Source organism: Bactrocera latifrons, unplaced genomic scaffold, assembly GCF_001853355.1.
Source record: "Bactrocera latifrons isolate USDA-ARS-PBARC rearing strain unplaced genomic scaffold, ASM185335v1 scaffold_49, whole genome shotgun sequence".
In the NCBI taxonomy this organism is placed as follows: Eukaryota; Metazoa; Arthropoda; class Insecta; order Diptera; family Tephritidae; genus Bactrocera; species Bactrocera latifrons.
Window position 1 is genome coordinate 1,157,277 of NW_017537145.1, and position 16,350 is coordinate 1,173,626.

A 16,350-nucleotide genomic window follows, 5' to 3' on the forward strand; every position below is an offset into this window, starting at 1 on the left:
GCAATGATATGCAAAAGATGTGAATATGCGAATGACTTTATAATTTTATAGTTGTACTGTTTGCCGTCGCAAGAATGAGTCTTATCTTCGCCGTAGTTCATCCGTGAGCGCTACCGCAACTGAGTTCCGTCGTGGTCCTGAGTCACGCATTGTAGAACCATCACCAATTCGTTACAGGCCATCGCCTTACCGACCGGTGAACCGACGTCCGGTACCAGGCGGTCGCCCCAGCTATTATGTGGGCTCGACAATAGATCGTAATCGCGCAAGTCGCATACGACGTCCCCGAGAAGACACGTACGCGCCGTAAATCCATAACTAACCGTGCTGCCATTCTCTTACAAAGAAAAATAGTTAGAAGCTTACTTTTTAATTAAAACAAAGTTTTTCATAAAATTAATTACTGCACAAAATAACAAGAATCAGAACTTGATCATATAAATAATGAAAATATGTATGTATGTAACATTTACGAATAAATCTTAGGTTATGTGAGAAATGCCTTTCAGTGCCATTGCGACAAAATAGGAAACTTTTGTGAAATCTTTCTACGTCCTTCTCTTAATTTTGTATGTGCACTATTATTCATACACATGGACATACTGAAACAAGTTTCTGACGAACTTATCCGGCGCATATGTTTGTAGGTATGCGTTTATGACAGTAGTGTCAGATTAGAAAAGTCGTGTTGAAGTGATTGCAGCACTTTAAGAAATTATTATGAAAAAAACCATAAGGAACGAAAAAAAAATTAGATTTCGCACACCAAATACTGCCGAGCTTGCGTTAATACTTTTTATAGAAAATATATTAAAATTGTTAATTATAGTTTTTTGCAAATAAAACCAAATACAAGCCAAAATTATGTAACTTAACTATTTTACTATATAAAACCATTAATGTAAATAATTGTAAAGATAAAAAAATACAAAAAAAAAACAATATATTTTGTGAGCCGACGTGTTTAATGACTTTTGTCTCTCTAATCGCTTAAAAACTCATCCCAAACTGGCAAAATTATTACTTTTTCTGAGTGATCACTATACGGACTTTAGTTCATTTAGCCATGTCTGCCTCTCTGTTTAAACGCGAACTAGGATGTTCGACAAACAAATAATTGCACCAATATTGGGACACTGTTGCTTTTCTGCAGATACTCAGCTGATACCTACTTGCTATACTGCCGCAGTGATTGAGAATCGAACATCTTCCTAGTCCTTCATCGATCTGAAATTATGCATGCGACCATTTCTCCCCAAAAAAGCTACTCATTTGTCAGAAAAGATATCTTCTCAAAATTTGGCATGTGCTATTATCTAAGGCAACCATACAATCTCTAAACAAATTGTTGCTGCCATGTAAACTGATGTATCAAAATCTAGTTCTTGCATAGAAACTCTTGTATCTGCAAAGGATATTATAGCGTTTGTGCAACCAAAGTTAGAGTTTTTCTTGTTCAAGTTATGTACCACCAAGGATTCCGAAATTAAGTCGAAGTTAAGCGCACACGGATTCCATCACTCTTTCAATTACTTGTTTACGCTTTTAGTATTAAAGTAATATTTGACAAATAAGTTGTTTTTTTTTATTATAGTTTATTTAAATAGGTATTTTCGAATTTGGTTGACACTTCACAACGGCCAAAATCTGGATATAACTACAAAATGACAAGTACGTAGTTGAACTTAAAAGCAAACATAGGGCCATCTAAACTTAAATTAAAAGAACTTATCTTGGGTATGACTTCAATATTAATATTTGCTTACGGTATTTAACAATCCCCCACCAGTCAATACTAATTTATCAACAAGTCTATTTTATAAATTCTGCAAAACTAACTAAAACTCTGAGCGCTCCCCACAGTCGAATCTAAATTTCGAAACATACTTAAAATACTCCATGTTCGGTTTCGTAGTTACGCTCATAGTTGCGTAGGCATGGTCTAATTATTATTTAACAAAGTCTGGATTCTCTTGAATTGTTTCTGTGAATTGTAGTTGATTGTCTATAATCTGAAAGAGTTCTTGTGGTGCAGGTATACGTCCTGTCTGCAATTTAGACCATACCGGCACATCATTGAGGGAGATTTCAAACGCTCCAGAAGCCACAAGCTGTAAAAAAAGTCAAAAGAAACAATGAAAAAATCAAAAATACGAGTATACCTTTTTAATTTATGCTTACCTGTCCCTCAAGCATATTCCCTACGAAAAATACCATCATGCAGGCGTACAATTTATTATCAAGCAAATGCTGCCACCAACTCGGAATTCGTTGTCCAAATACACCGAAAACATCAAACGAGGAAACAATCACTACGATAAAGAGTATTTTTGCAGCAAATACGATTCGCGATAGGTACATGTTGAAGCCGGGTGGATCATAATTGCCCCCGTTTACCGTAATCTGTGGATACCTTTCCGACAAAATATTAACATAATCCTCAAAAGCCTTGCGGTAACCACACGAGTAACTAAAATATACAATATAATAATATATCTTATCAAGAACAAAGGTCTCTTAAGGTTAATTTATTATTACCAGTATAAAAATGTCATTGTGGGCCCTCCAACATTTTGACCAAATTTTGTAGCGGGTATTTCTTTTTCTGCTGCATCTACGCCAAAGTTTACATTCCCCACAAGGAATAAACAAACAACGATGAAAACTCCTAAGGTTATATTTTTTCCAMTGACCATTGCCATCTTATTATGAAATTAACAATTATTTCACTTCCAATTAATTTCGCACCTTCGTCACTTTTGGTGTAATTGGGGATGTTAAAATACCTCATGTCGATATATCAGCAAAGAGAATTACTTTGTAATCGATTGAAAATTTATCGACAAATTAATTGACATATATTCGACTTTCATACCCTACATAAATTTAAATATTTTTAAAATCCCTTCGTTTACTGCACCAACTGTTCTGTAGTGTGCCTAAAATGGTATTGACGTCAGTACCTAAGGATTTTACTGTCAAATCCCAAAGAAATTGTGGAACGAAGTGGTCGTTTATCCATTTTTATATTTTTGCCGCAAAGCTCAAAATGATATTAGGTTTAACATAAAAGAAAATTCGGATATATAAATATTCGAGAAAATTCATCAACACCTTAACTCCCAATGTAAATATGAAAAAGCAAATACATATTTAATAAGTGTTAACAACATAATCGCTAAATAACAAAATATGATTCAAACGACTAATTAGTTAACAATGACGATTCATTTATTAGAGATAAATCAATTTTGCCAATTCCCATATTGTAAACCAATTCAGGCTATCACTGTGACGTGTTCTTTCCATGTAAATTAACAGATACATAAAGCCTATAACATATAAAGTTGGTACGGATTTTACTCCTGTTTCCTTTCGACTGCTGCCAGTTTATGCTTCTAGACTGTTCCTTTGGTACATATAATTCTATATATAATCACCTAACAATCCATTAAAAGTATACTCCTTAATTATACCAATAATATTTGTATGAAAAAAAGCATTTATTTATTTTTGAGTCGGTATAGCTACTGATAATATCTAACGCCAACCACTCAAATTCATATACTGTAAACATTGATTTTAATTTAGCACCCACAAAAGCGCAAGTATACATCTCTTTATTTCAATTTAAGAAATTACATTTTTGCTCAATTACTTAATTAAAAACTAACCGATTATATTATTTTATAAAGTAAGAAAACTCAGAAATCCACACACGCCATGTAAAAAATAGATCTAAAACTGATTTGCATAGACTGTTAATATGAGGAATATTATTTAAAATTATGAAAAAAGCATAAGAGCTACATCATCTCTTGTATATTTAATTATATATATATATATGTGTGTATTAAGTTTTAATATTGAGGAGGACGTGGAAATGTGTCGTTTTTTTTTATTGGTGCAACTCTTTAAACGCTTTCAATTCTACGTACGTTAACTTCTGTCAATTAGATTTTAGTTTTTATTTCGCTTGTTCGTAATTCTGTTGGGGAATTTATTGTTTAATGAATTTGAACGATTCCTGCTTCAATCAGCTTCATTATTTTATCAGCTATCGCCGGGTTTTGGAGATGTCTAAAAGTGCGAAACGAATATGTTATAAACGGAATGAAGGACTTTTAAACTAATTTTTATAACTTACTCTTTAGCCGCTTTTGGGTCGGTTTGCATTTGATCCAGAATTACGCGCATAGCTGGATCCTTTAGAATTTGTTGTACCTCTGGGTCTCCTAAAGCGTTCTTCATCACATCCTCAGGACTACGTTGATATGAAATCGAACACTGGCGGTAACCTTCGAGCGCTTCGGCGTTTTGTGGATCGATTTCTAAGGCTTTGAGGTAAGCTGACGAAGCTTTTGAAGATTTTTGCATACCCTATGGGTAAAAATGTAATTATAAAAATTATTATAACTGTAACCATTTTTTTTTACATTGAGTGACAACAAACCTGTAAAATTTTGCCCTTTCGAATGTACCCTTTGATAAACTTGTCATCCAATTTTATACAAGTTTCACAATCCTTCAGGCCCAGATCAAAAGCAGCCAACTTGGTATAACAAGCGGCCCGATTGCTGTACAATTTCGGATCATCGGGATTACGTTTGATAGCTTCTGAGTAATGTTTTACAGCATTACTATAGTCGCCCTTCTTGAAGAATTCATTGCCCTTTTCTTTTTCAACCTCAGCTAATTCAGGGTTAATATAAGCGCGCCTTTCTTCCTCCTTAATTTTAGCTTCAACTTCACTGAGCGAAGTCTTAATCTCAGGCGTACGATGTTCAGACATGGCCTTTTCGAAATACACTTTCGCCTGCTTATAATCCTGCATTTTACGGTATGAATTGCCGATACGTGCCAGCGCTTTAGCAATTAATTTGAAATCCGCACGGTTTTCTCGACCAATGTCAATGCCCTTTTCGCATTCTTTAATGCACTCGTTATATTGTTTACGTTCAAAATAAACGGCTGCTATGTTATTGTAAAAAGTTATATCTGTAGGATCGTGCTCCAAAGCTGCTTGGTAATGTTTCAGTGCTGTTTCAAAATCTTTCTTTTTGTAAGCAGCATTACCAGCCTCCTTTTCTTTCTTTGCAAAATACTTTTTGCGTTCATCTTCGTTCATGTCATCTACATTCGGCTCTGCAGGTTTGGGGGGTTCAGCTGGCTTAGGTTCAGGAGCTTTGGGCGGCGGTGTCTGTGGGTCCACATCCATGGGTGTTGGAAAACGCCCCGACATCGCCTGTAGTACAGTGGCAGTGACTTCTTGAATACCTTGTTGCAATACCGCATTTTGAGGATCGTGTTTTAAACCTGCGGTAGATATTAATCGATAACTTTAATTTTTTCTACCATACTACCAGTGTAAACAAGAGCCGGTTAAATATAACCACATACCTATACTACATTATGACTCAGTCTGCCACTTACCTTCCTCATATGCTTCCATAGCAGCCCGATAGTTTTTCAGGCCTGCGGCTGCTGCACCTTTACGTGAGTAGCCCTTTGGCCATGTTGGGTTCAAGGATATTGTTTTCTCAGCATCCTCTAAAGCTTTATCATATTTACAGGCCTTCGCATATGCAGCAGATCTGTTGCTGTACAACACATGATTTTTATTATCTAAATTAATGGCTTCAGTGTACGCTGCAATAGCTTCATCAAAATTATCTGCATTAAGTGCACGATTTCCTTTTTCCTTAAGTTCATTCACCTAAACAGAATTATAAGAAAAATTTAAGAGTATTCACACTATCATTTATAAATAAAATCACTTTAATCTCTGCAATGGTGATTAAATTACCTTTTCCATTTCAGATATTACTAATTTCTACTTAAAAATCCTTCGCAATTCAGTAACACCACAATATATCAATATATTCGTTTTATGCAATTTTAGTATTTCACTTGAAAAACGTGCTGCTTTTAATTTCGAAGCCTTTTGTATTCTGCGAATATGAACTTGGGAGTATTCTAGAAGTTAAAAGAAACACACCGAAATTATAAATGGCAGTAAAAATTATATGCCAGTGTTGCAACTGACTGACTACTTCAAATTGTCAATTAACATCCAGCTTTCGACTTACCCAATATGATACAATAATTATTAATATATTTTTTTAGTATGTTTTATTGCACCAAAAATATATTTTACAAAATGTAATTATACTGATTATGAAAGTAACAGGTGTTCAGGTATACATCTTTTCATATATTCCTAATATTTAAATCATATTAGATAATTTAAAAAATTAGTCATTAGTAATATATAATAAATATTTCTAATCCATTTATTAATATATATTCAAACATAATAATACGTACCATTATTAATAACAAGATTTTATTAATATTTCGTAAAATACTATTTAAAACTTAGCACGAGTTTGTTTTTTTGCAACACTGGTTTGGCGTCAGTATTACCAACCTTTGTAATTCAACTCCGAAAGATTCACAAGCAATATTGACATTTGTCAAAAGCCGAAAAAGCGGCCATATAAAAAGTAAGTTTTATTTTATTAATTATCATTCGCTAATTTATCATACACTGTGAAAGTAAAACAAAAAATAGAATTTTTAGAAAGGGACTGTTTAACGTTAAAATTGGGTTCATTTATTAAAACAAAGCTATTTAGGAAGGGAAGTATACAAGCATGGCTGAATATCTGGCGTCCATTTTCGGCACCGAAAAGGATAAGTGAGTATAACCATGTTTATGAAGTGAATCAAGTTTATTTTTAATTTGGTGTTCTTGTTACAGAGTAAATTGTTCATTTTACTTCAAAATCGGTGCGTGCCGCCATGGCGATCGTTGTTCACGTATTCATAATAAGCCAACGTTTTCGCAAACCGTGCTACTCCAGAATCTTTACGTAAATCCCCAGAACTCGGCAAAGTCTGCCGATGGGTCACATTTAGTAGCGAATGTTTCGGATGAAGAAATGCAGGAACATTATGATAACTTCTTTGAAGATGTTTTTGTAGAGTGTGAAGATAAGTATGGCGAAATCGAAGAGATGAATGTTTGCGATAATTTAGGAGATCACCTAGTTGGTAACGTCTACATTAAATTCCGTCATGAACAAGATGCTGAAAAGGCGGCGAATGATTTGAATAATCGTTGGTTCGGCGGGAGACCGGTATATTCAGAGTTATCACCTGTTACCGACTTCCGCGAAGCTTGTTGCCGTCAATATGAAATGGGCGAATGTACACGTTCCGGATTTTGCAATTTCATGCATTTGAAACCTATTTCAAGAGAACTGCGAAGGTAAAATATTAAAATAAAATAGCAAATAATTATATAAAATGTATATTTTCAGATATCTTTACTCTCGTCGGCGACGATCACGATCCCGTTCACGGTCCCCACGTCGTCGTCGTTCTCGTTCACGCGATCGACGCCGTTCACGAAGCCGGGAAGGTCGCGGTGGCGGTGGCGGTAGTGGTGATGGTCGAAAAGGACGCTATTGAATGAGAAATGCACTAATTTTGTTGTAATGTTTTTAGATTTCGAAGTGGCGGGAAGCTGCTTGTATCATCCAGATGATATCTTCTTTTTTCACTATGTATTCAGTCAAATTAATCTAATAAAACGACGATTTCCTAGAACTAACACATTTTATTGATAATGTAATCTATATTAACATATTTATTGTATATTAGAATTCTGATTAATTTCCGGGTGTTGTTCAGTGCTTTCCATGTCCTTGAGTTGCTTTGTTAAGTCGATTTGCTTTTGCAGGAGATATGTATTCTCGGTTTTGCGACGTTGTTGACGTTCAATATCGCGGATCACGCCTTCATGGAGGCGGGCACTGTTAAAACAAAAATATTAAACATATAACCGAATGAAATTCGATTATGTGCAATTATATATAAATATATGCTTAATATATTTGCAAGCAGTCATAATCACACTTACCGGTCGCTGCTCTGTTTGTAGTGTACATAACCAATAACACTCGCCGAAAACCCAACGGAAAGAGCTAAAGCTATTTTAGCACCAGCGGACATTTTGACTTTAATTTAATTCAATCCGGATTTTTATTTGGTTATTGCAACGGATAATTTTGAATAAAAACGCCTCAATAGAAAAATTAAATTGTAAGACTTGATAGGAAAAAAGTTGAAGGTATGCTTGAAAACAAAAGTCAGCTGTAAGTGTTGCCTATCTTACCATGCTTTTGTGCGATTTCAGAAAAGGGGGAAATTTTAAGGCGTGCAATGGAGCAAGAGGTGGTTTTTTATTATACCCTGAACAGAGTATATGAAGATATTAAGCAATGCATAACATCCTTCAGGGTCGAAGACTTTCTTAAGTATATTAAATATAAGCGTTTAGTATTTAGCCATGTCAGACAAAGATGAGATAGAGGAAGAAGATAGAAGATTAACATTCATATTGAATTGCTTGAAGTTGAATAAAATTAGTTTGTTTTTGAAATGGCTCGTTTGTTTGGTGGTGGGCTTTAATCTTTCAGACAGTACGCTTGATAGAACCTTGTGAAGGCTTATCCCACGGTAGTTGCGCAGATTGTGGGGTATCTCTGATGCATGCTCCTTATCAGCTATTCGAACTTCTTCACTGCCATTCAACAGTCTGGAGAAGTGGTCCCTCCATAATTTTAGTGTGTTGTGGGCGCCTATGACTCGCACATGTTGTGGCCGATTTTAGCGTTGCGATTTAGGCAACCTATTTTCTATCTGATATATGTGCTTTCCTAACGCTCATAGGAGAAATCTTTGGTCACATCGTCTTTCTCTTCCTTCGGGACGTGGCGCAAATCAGCTATATTTTGAAGAACTTCGATTTGTTGCGGATTGTGGTTTTACGTTCATCCACCGGGGTGAAAGTCCGGACACGGCGACAGTGTCTCTCTGCTACCATGAATCCCACACCGAATTTGTGCTTCTTTTTTATGATCATTCTCTATCGATCGTACTGTGTGAAAGACTAAAGCTGATTGGATCTTCTCAGTGTGGCTGAGACAGGTATTTACGGACAAGACGGCTCCCTATCGTGCGACTTATTTAATCTATTGCTGGATAAAATAATTCGAGCTGCAGAGCTGAATCGAGAAGGCACAATCTTCTATATGAGTGTAGAGCTGCTGGCATACGACTATGATATTGATATAATTAGCCTCAATAACCGCAACGTTAGTTCTGCTTTCTCCAGATTAGATAAAAAGGCGAAGAGTATGGGTCTGGTTGTGAACGGGGTCAAGACGAAATATTTCCTCTCTTCAAAGAAACAGTTATCGCATTCGCGACAATCACTCTTGCTAATAGGTCCTACTTTGGACTGAGTAGGCAGTTGAAAAGTAAAGTCTTCTCCCAACGAAGAAAGACTACAAGTAGCTCATCATGCCCGTCCTGCTATATTTTGCGGAGGCATGGACGATGACAACATCTGATCAGTAGGCGCTACAAGTTTTCAAAAGAAAGGTTGTACGGAAGATTTAAGGTCCTTCGCGAATTGGCAACGGCGAATACCGCAGTCGATGGAATGATGAGCTATACGAGATATACGATGGCATTGACATATGTAGTTCAGTCAATTAAGAAACATCGGCTACAATGGCTAAGTTACGTTATCAGAATGGATGAAAACACTGAAGCAGAGAACGATGAAGACCTTCACTTCGTTGGAAAGATCAGGAGGAGAAAGATTTGGCTTTGCTTGGAATCTCCAATTGGCGCCACTTTGCGAAAAGAAGAAACGACTGGCGCGCTGTTGGTAACTCGGCTATAATCGCGTAATCGGTGCCTACGCCAGTAAAGAAGAAGAAATTCATATTGTTTACACACTTTGGTATCTATGTAGTTGACAATTTTAATTACTTTAACAATACCTGACACGTAATCACTTTCCTAATTAAATAGCTACTCCAAGAAATATGTGGTTGCGTGCTGGTTCACCTAAATGTGGATAGAGGTCAATGCAATGTGAAGTTGATTATTTACATATATTTTCACTTGGAAATTATTAGGTTGTGCTAAGTTCTGTTATACATTACTAGATGTAATAATAACCAAGGAATATTCTAAAAATTTAACCCACAAATATTAATAAAAGACGGTCGGCACCAAATCCGAATTCCAATAAGCGAACAGTTCTTATTTATTGACAGCTTTCCAATAAGCAATAAATTTTTGAAACTAAGAGATACTAGAAAACTTTGTTTACAGTAACTCGGGTTCGGAAGATGTGTGATGAGGAAACATCAAGGACACCGAGTTGCTGGTGCTCGTGCAACATTTTTTATGTTCTTCTAGGTAACAGTTCGTTTAATAATATAAGTATCTGATATAACACTAACAACATCTGCGCTGACAGATATGCAGAATAGTCCCTTGTTTGATAGTACATTCACTGATTTCGTATAAGTAACTATTTGATATAATATAATAAAATAAATATAATAAAATATAAATATAATAGCGGATCGTCTATCTTAACATATAATTATAATAAGCAGTTATCACTTCTCAAATGGCGCATATACATACATAAATATATTATATATGTATATATGCACATGTGTATGAAAAGAATATCAACTGATAAGTTTGACTGATGTGAGGAACACAATGCTCGCGACAGACTGCAGCAGCACGACAGTGAACTGAAAACGGCGTTGTGAATCCTACTGCATGCACGTTTGTGAGAAGGCAGCAACATAACAATGGCCGGCATGTGCACAAAACAACGCAGTTGTCCATTTTGCATGTACACAATTTCGTTGTGGYCATACTAATACCTTGCACTTCAATGAAATTTTAATATTTTGTTCAAAGTGAAATTTTTAAGCAAAATATAAGTAAATAGGTAAATGTATTTTCTTTAAATTATTAATTGTTCTTATAAATGATGTAGAAGAGCTATTTTATGCTTTTATTTGTAAAATAAAGTCGGCTTTGTTAGAGGTTAAGTAATATTACATTTTACATATTAGTGGCGTCACCACTCTACYTCATCTCTCTATCTTCCATTCTACTGTCGTCCTACTGTCGTTGGCAAATATAGGATCGAATTGAAGTTAGCGAGAACGACAACTGTCGGCCTACAGTCGTGTAGTCGTGCAGCTGTCAAAATAGGTCCGTTCATAAGAGCGTGTGTATTTTAATATTTGGCAGATGTCGTTTGCAGTCTGTCGCGAGCATTGTGTTCCACACATGATGGTGATGACACAACACAGCCATAAACAGCACATTTGCGAATAAAGTAAGTAAGGAAGGGCTAACTTCGTGTTCAACCGAACACTTTATACACTCGCTGGCGAAAGATTTTATGGAAGAAATGCTGAAAAATAATGCCATCGCCAGGTTTCGCTTCACTTAAATTTTTTTTTAAACACATACATACATATGGCCTTCCTAGCAAATTCGAAATTTCTAGGTTTCTGGGCTGCAAAATCTTCTTAGAGTAACAAGAAAAGATAACACGTAGAGAGTCCGGAAATCATTTATTTTCAATTATATAATTCTAGATCTATCTTGATTAGTTTTGGACCTGCAACTAACTGTTAAGGTAACCCAATTGCTATACTCTTTGCAGCATGTTGAGAGAGAGCATAAAAATTCTAGTACGAAAAAGTATGACATGACATGCATGGTGCTCTCGTTGCAATTCTAACCAAAAATATATACATAAATGTTGGAAATATCGAAGACTATATTTATTTAATTGCTTAATGTTGCTAATTTAAGCAAATCTTATTTATCTGAAAGAAAACGAATTAAAAGCCAGAGATGTATGATGGCAGAGATAAAGGCAGTTGCTTGTTTTTATTACTACTTTGGAGTATCCGTGACCGTAATCCAATAACTATGTTTAAGAGATTTCAATTGGTTACCTCGTGTAAAAACAGCTTTTTTCAACAATTTTTTCTCATATCAGAAATGAAATATTTTATTAGAATTTTTTATTGTTACAAACATATACTCTTAACAAAAAAATTCTGAAATTTTTCGAGAAAAAATGTTTTAAACTCGGACCCATCGAAAAAAAGATGCGCCCGCGTTGGCAGGATAACTCCTTATAGGATCACAGGATCATCTAAAATTAAAAAAAAACTAAGAATTGGATTTTTGGTAGATTCAGTGAACATAATTTTAATATTTTAGTAAAAATGTCTGCCTGCCTGCCTGTTCACTGAAATTAAATTTTTTATTTTTTTTTGTAAAAATGTATGCCAAAAATTCAATTCTAAATTTTATTTCAACGACATTTTTTTCTCAACTAGTTGTTATCGACCTGTGCAAAATTTCATAAACATCGGTTGAGTAGTTCTCGAGAAATCTTGCCAACCGACTTCAAGAACACAGTTTCGAGAAAAACACGTTTAAAGAGAGCGCACTTAGCCTAGTTAGCCTCAAGCGCCCTAGTTCAAGGCTGAATCTCCGAAACTATTACTCGGATCAACTTGAAATCAATATAGTACAATATTCTAGAGGTGTTGATGAATCTAATAAGACAATAAAAAAAATTCGATTTTTTTTGAAACCCGTAAACCCATGAAACCCCTTAAATAAGCTATGAAAGCTTAAATTTTAGAGATATACGTGGGTATGTATGTGGTAGTTTGGTCTGCCCAACACAAAGTCGATGAAAGCCCAGTCTGGTTATTTTTACAGCGCGATGAAATTTCCTAAGCTGCACCTGTTGGCGATTAATGAGATTATTTTACAAATTTATGTTAATTATATATTTATATATATATATATTGCATATTGATTGGGTGGCATAAGTACTCTGATCCGATATAAAATGCTGACACTTTATTTTAAATTCTACATACATACCTTTTACAAAATTATTATTTCATCGCCCTTCCTATAATATACATATAAAAAATATATTAAAAAAATGACTCAGTCAGACTTAGTCATTATTATCGGGAAGATACATATATATATATATATATCTATATATATATTACAGATTACAAACAACCTTAATCTCGGATTTAAATTTTACAATAAAAGAACAGGTTTGGCACGAAGTTTATAACACCCAGAAGGTAATGATAGAGATCCTAAAAATTATATATGTATGTATATATGTACATTGTGAAAAAGGTTTCGGAAATTGTAAATGGGTTCCCCGGGTAAATGATATTTCAAAAAAAAAAAAAATTATTTTGCTAAGTTGGTAGGACTGTCCTTAAATTATGGAAAATTTGAGCGCGATCTGTCAACCAGTTTGTTTACAGCAGCTTCATAAGTCGGTACACCTTACTAGGGTTACGATTTCCACAATGGATAAAAATATCGAACAAAGAATTTGTCTCAAATGTAGTATTTCCTACCAATTTTTGTGTGCGGAATGGTTGTGAATGTGATTCAGTTTTATCAGAAACATAAGACTACGAGTTGTACTAAGCCTTCAAATACGGTCGAGAGATCGCTGAAGGCAAGCGTTTGCTATGGACGACCTTCGAAATCTTGAAATCTGATGAAAATATTAAAAAAGTGAAGGAACTTGAAAATCGTTAGACAAGTGTTAGAGATGACAAGAAAGATAGAAATATCTCGCTAGTTCGTTCGAAAGATTTTGGTGTATATTTTGGTATGAAATGCGTTCTCGCGCGACTCGTCCCGATAAAGCTGATTTTGTTTTTTTTTTTTGAGAAGGGTACTGTAAATAGGTCTCTTTTGACATGGAGATCATTATAACTGCCGATGAGACATGGGTTTATGAGTTTTACATGCAAACAAGTCAATAATCACCGGAATGGAGAGGAAAAAACGAGCAAAATCAAGTTTTTATTAGTAAACTTTTTTATTTGTGTAAGGTATTAAATCTTCGGTGCAACCGAAGTAAGCATTTATGCCTTTTTTGTTTTTAATATTGCCTTAATGTTATGGTTGCGCTGTTGTTGTTTATTTGAATTAGCGTATTTAAGTAATTCATAACGAAAAATAAGCGGATTCGACGAATTCACTCGTTTATGCGTAAACACACAAAGTATTTGTAAATATAACCGAATGTGTAATAAAGGAAATCGAGAATGGCAGCTGTTGTGAATAATATCCCATCTGTTTTGCCACTTTTATAGCATTTCTATTTGGCCAAACTATGAGTCCACTTCCATCGGCAATACAGTGGGCACTTTTACAGCGATGAAACGCTAGCTTTAGCGAACATGCGCACTCCTTTACCACGCAAGAATCTACTCGGCTCTTATTTAAGGCCTATGTAGTTTCCTTTTTCGTTCGTCGGAGCCCGGATAGTTGAATATTGACGCAACATTCACCCACCTGTTTTCTCCCATTGCTCATTGCAATCTCACATTATTGGAAACAACAACAATTCGTATTTGAGAACGATTGGTTTGACTTCAGTACTGGGGCTTTAGTAATTGCAGGAGGAGAAATTCCGTTAAGTGCAGCAGATACTCTGGTGAGCAGCAAAAATGTGGAGATACAGTGTGTTAAAGAGGAAAAGTTATAGTCAAAAATGTACAAACATAGAGTAGTAGATTCGATCATACACCAAAGAAAGAGGGAAGGGCGGTATAAGAATCCAGGGGATTGTACTTGAGGTTTAATTTTTAAGAATAATTATAAAAATTCTTGCAAGTGGAAAACAAAATGAGTTTTTTATGAATTGTTTTTATTATTAACCTAGCTGAGATATATTCTATCCTATCTTTTAAGTGGAGATCAAACTGGACACTGTGTTTTAAATTTCACTAAAATCGGTTCAGTATTTTAGGCGTTTACTCCGGAGAAAACGTGACTCTACTAATTAAATGTATGTATAAAGAAAACCGTATAAAACCAATATTAGAAGTATATGACTAAACCACTACAATCAAAAAAATCAAGAAATAAGGATTTACTGACTGAAAAAATGTCTGATCAATTGCTGCATCTCGAAGTGAAAACGAATTTATTTTTACTCACTTCTCAGGTGAGGACTTTTATTGAGTCATGAGTCCAATTAGAATTTAAATAATCAGATAATGGGCAATACGTTAGGGATGATGTCATAGCTTTATCAAATGCAAAACAAACACTTTCTTTATAAGTTTATAGTTCATTATGCATGAAGCTAATTTTATCGTTATATAATATATAGTTTTAGTACATTCACACAATAAACATTTAGAAAGTTGATAAGTCAGAGATAAAATCTATGCATGTACAGCGTCTTCCAATAGGGAGTTTTGACAGCTCGTGACGCCAATGTTTTACGGATTATGGGTTTGCTTAAAATTTTGTCCATGTGTTTAGTAAAATTTGTCATTTCATTATGTCACATTTCATTCTAGAACAACGATTAGAAATTGTCCAAGATTATAGCGGAAATTCACGTCCTCCGTTCATCTTCTCAGACGATGCTCAGTTCTGGCTTAATGGCTTCGTCATCAAACAAATTGTCGCTATTGAGCTGTGTCAAATCCTCGAGTGGTTCAGGAAACGCAATTGTATCACCAATAATTTTGGCATTATTTTTTTGAAAATGAGGCAGAAGATCTATAAAATCAATAGCGAGCGCTATAAGACGATGTTGGCCGCCTTTTTTTTCCAGAATTTGCTGAAATCGACGCGAAAGATCTCTATTTCCAACAAGATGGTGGTGTTTCATGTCCAAACATAGACATATTGTGTGCCAAGTTTGGCGACTCATTACTTTCGAGAAATTTCCAAATCAAATGGTCGCAAAGATTATGCGATTTAACCCATCTGGATTATTTTCACTGAGGGTATGTTAAATCAGAGATTTACGCCAATCATTCAACAACGCTCGGGAGTTCGAAGATAACATTAAATGCACTATTGCCGAAATTCTAGCCAAAATTCTGCACAGGGTCATTGAAAATGGGCCTGTTAAAAATTTCGTAGCAAACTTAATATACTCTGTTCAGGGTCTAATAATATTTTTTGGTTTCATACAGATTTACAGATGTCGACGGTTATACTTGTATAACTCGACGGTTATATAATATAACTCGACATAGTGCCTACGAATTCAAGCTCATTTGTATTTTGAATATCTAACAATTTTTCAATATTAACCTTTCTGGAACACTTCTTCGGTGTTCCACTGTTATTAAAATTTTCATAAGTGCTAAATGCAGCAAGAATTTCGATCGTCTCGCTAGCGATGGACCAATGAAATTATAACTCCTGGACCTTTGAAGAAATTGCGTATATTATTATCTTTTATATTGTATTACTTACAAGTATAATGCTATACAAAAATATTGCAAGTTCATGTAAATTATCGCAATACCTAACTGTTTTACCATAAATCGCCTTTTCACGCTCTTGGTGACCCACTGTACCGGAATAACGACAACAAATATGAAAACAGCTCAAAATTCACTCATC

The 16,350-nt window shown here is 34.9% G+C and overlaps 5 protein-coding genes across 7 annotated transcripts in view; 2 read left to right on the top strand and 3 right to left on the bottom strand.

Moving 5' to 3' along the window:
- Positions 1-780, top strand: part of LOC108973571 (collagen alpha-1(IV) chain) — a 38,815-nt gene extending 38,035 nt beyond the window's left edge. The window contains exon 9 of the mRNA XM_018940926.1: positions 52-780. Within this exon, the coding sequence (XP_018796471.1) occupies positions 52-310 (259 nt within the window). The 3' untranslated portion in view covers positions 311-780. The remainder of the gene's footprint in view (positions 1-51) is intronic.
- Positions 781-1,571: 791 nt separating this feature from the next.
- Positions 1,572-2,702, bottom strand: LOC108973551 (selT-like protein). Its single transcript, XM_018940900.1, has 3 exons — positions 2,539-2,702; positions 2,182-2,470; positions 1,572-2,111 (listed from the first exon to the last, which is right to left on the bottom strand). Exons 1-3 carry the CDS (start codon positions 2,700-2,702, stop codon positions 1,950-1,952), a joined length of 615 nt encoding a protein of 204 aa, XP_018796445.1. The 3' UTR covers positions 1,572-1,949.
- Positions 2,703-3,580: 878 nt separating this feature from the next.
- On the bottom strand, positions 3,581-6,007 carry LOC108973588 (stress-induced-phosphoprotein 1). Its single transcript, XM_018940957.1, has 5 exons — positions 5,807-6,007; positions 5,434-5,716; positions 4,454-5,316; positions 4,148-4,380; positions 3,581-4,080 (listed from the first exon to the last, which is right to left on the bottom strand). Exons 1-5 carry the CDS (start codon positions 5,813-5,815, stop codon positions 4,008-4,010), a joined length of 1,461 nt encoding a protein of 486 aa, XP_018796502.1. The 5' UTR covers positions 5,816-6,007; the 3' UTR covers positions 3,581-4,007.
- A 430-nt stretch (positions 6,008-6,437) lies between these two features.
- Positions 6,438-7,614, top strand: LOC108973589 (splicing factor U2af 38 kDa subunit). Of its 3 annotated transcripts, none has more exons than XM_018940959.1 (4): positions 6,438-6,506; positions 6,575-6,700; positions 6,764-7,273; positions 7,326-7,614. In XM_018940959.1, exons 2-4 carry the CDS (start codon positions 6,657-6,659, stop codon positions 7,474-7,476), a joined length of 705 nt encoding a protein of 234 aa, XP_018796504.1. In that variant the 5' UTR covers positions 6,438-6,506; positions 6,575-6,656; the 3' UTR covers positions 7,477-7,614. The 3 variants fall into 3 exon arrangements, with proteins under 3 accessions (XP_018796504.1, XP_018796503.1, XP_018796505.1); XM_018940960.1 differs by having other exon boundaries at positions 6,476-6,506; positions 6,631-6,700; XM_018940958.1 differs by having other exon boundaries at positions 6,465-6,700.
- LOC108973591 (protein PET117 homolog, mitochondrial) lies at positions 7,605-8,177 on the bottom strand. Its single transcript, XM_018940961.1, has 2 exons — positions 7,928-8,177; positions 7,605-7,820 (listed from the first exon to the last, which is right to left on the bottom strand). The coding sequence occupies exons 1-2, from the start codon at positions 8,017-8,019 to the stop codon at positions 7,655-7,657; spliced, it is 258 nt and encodes an 85-aa protein (XP_018796506.1). The 5' UTR covers positions 8,020-8,177; the 3' UTR covers positions 7,605-7,654.
- Positions 8,178-16,350: the final 8,173 nt, after the last annotated feature.

Bases quoted from the DNA above. Each gene is read 5' to 3' on its own strand.
- LOC108973588 (XM_018940957.1), bottom strand. The intron at 4,381-4,453 runs GTTTGTTGTCAC...TTTTACCCATAG, and splicing joins GAAAGGGCAAAATTTTACAG to GGTATGCAAAAATCTTCAAA. The intron at 4,081-4,147 runs GTAAGTTATAAA...TCGCACTTTTAG, and splicing joins GACCCAAAAGCGGCTAAAGA to ACATCTCCAAAACCCGGCGA.
- LOC108973591 (XM_018940961.1), bottom strand. From the start codon at position 8,019: ATGTCCGCTGGTGCTAAAATAGCTTTAGCTCTTTCCGTTGGGTTTTCG. The intron at 7,821-7,927 runs GTAAGTGTGATT...TTGTTTTAACAG, and splicing joins TACAAACAGAGCAGCGACCG to TGCCCGCCTCCATGAAGGCG.
- LOC108973589 (XM_018940959.1), top strand. From the start codon at position 6,657: ATGGCTGAATATCTGGCGTCCATTTTCGGCACCGAAAAGGATAA. The intron at 6,701-6,763 runs GTGAGTATAACC...TTCTTGTTACAG, and splicing joins TTCGGCACCGAAAAGGATAA to AGTAAATTGTTCATTTTACT. The intron at 7,274-7,325 runs GTAAAATATTAA...GTATATTTTCAG, and splicing joins ATTTCAAGAGAACTGCGAAG to ATATCTTTACTCTCGTCGGC.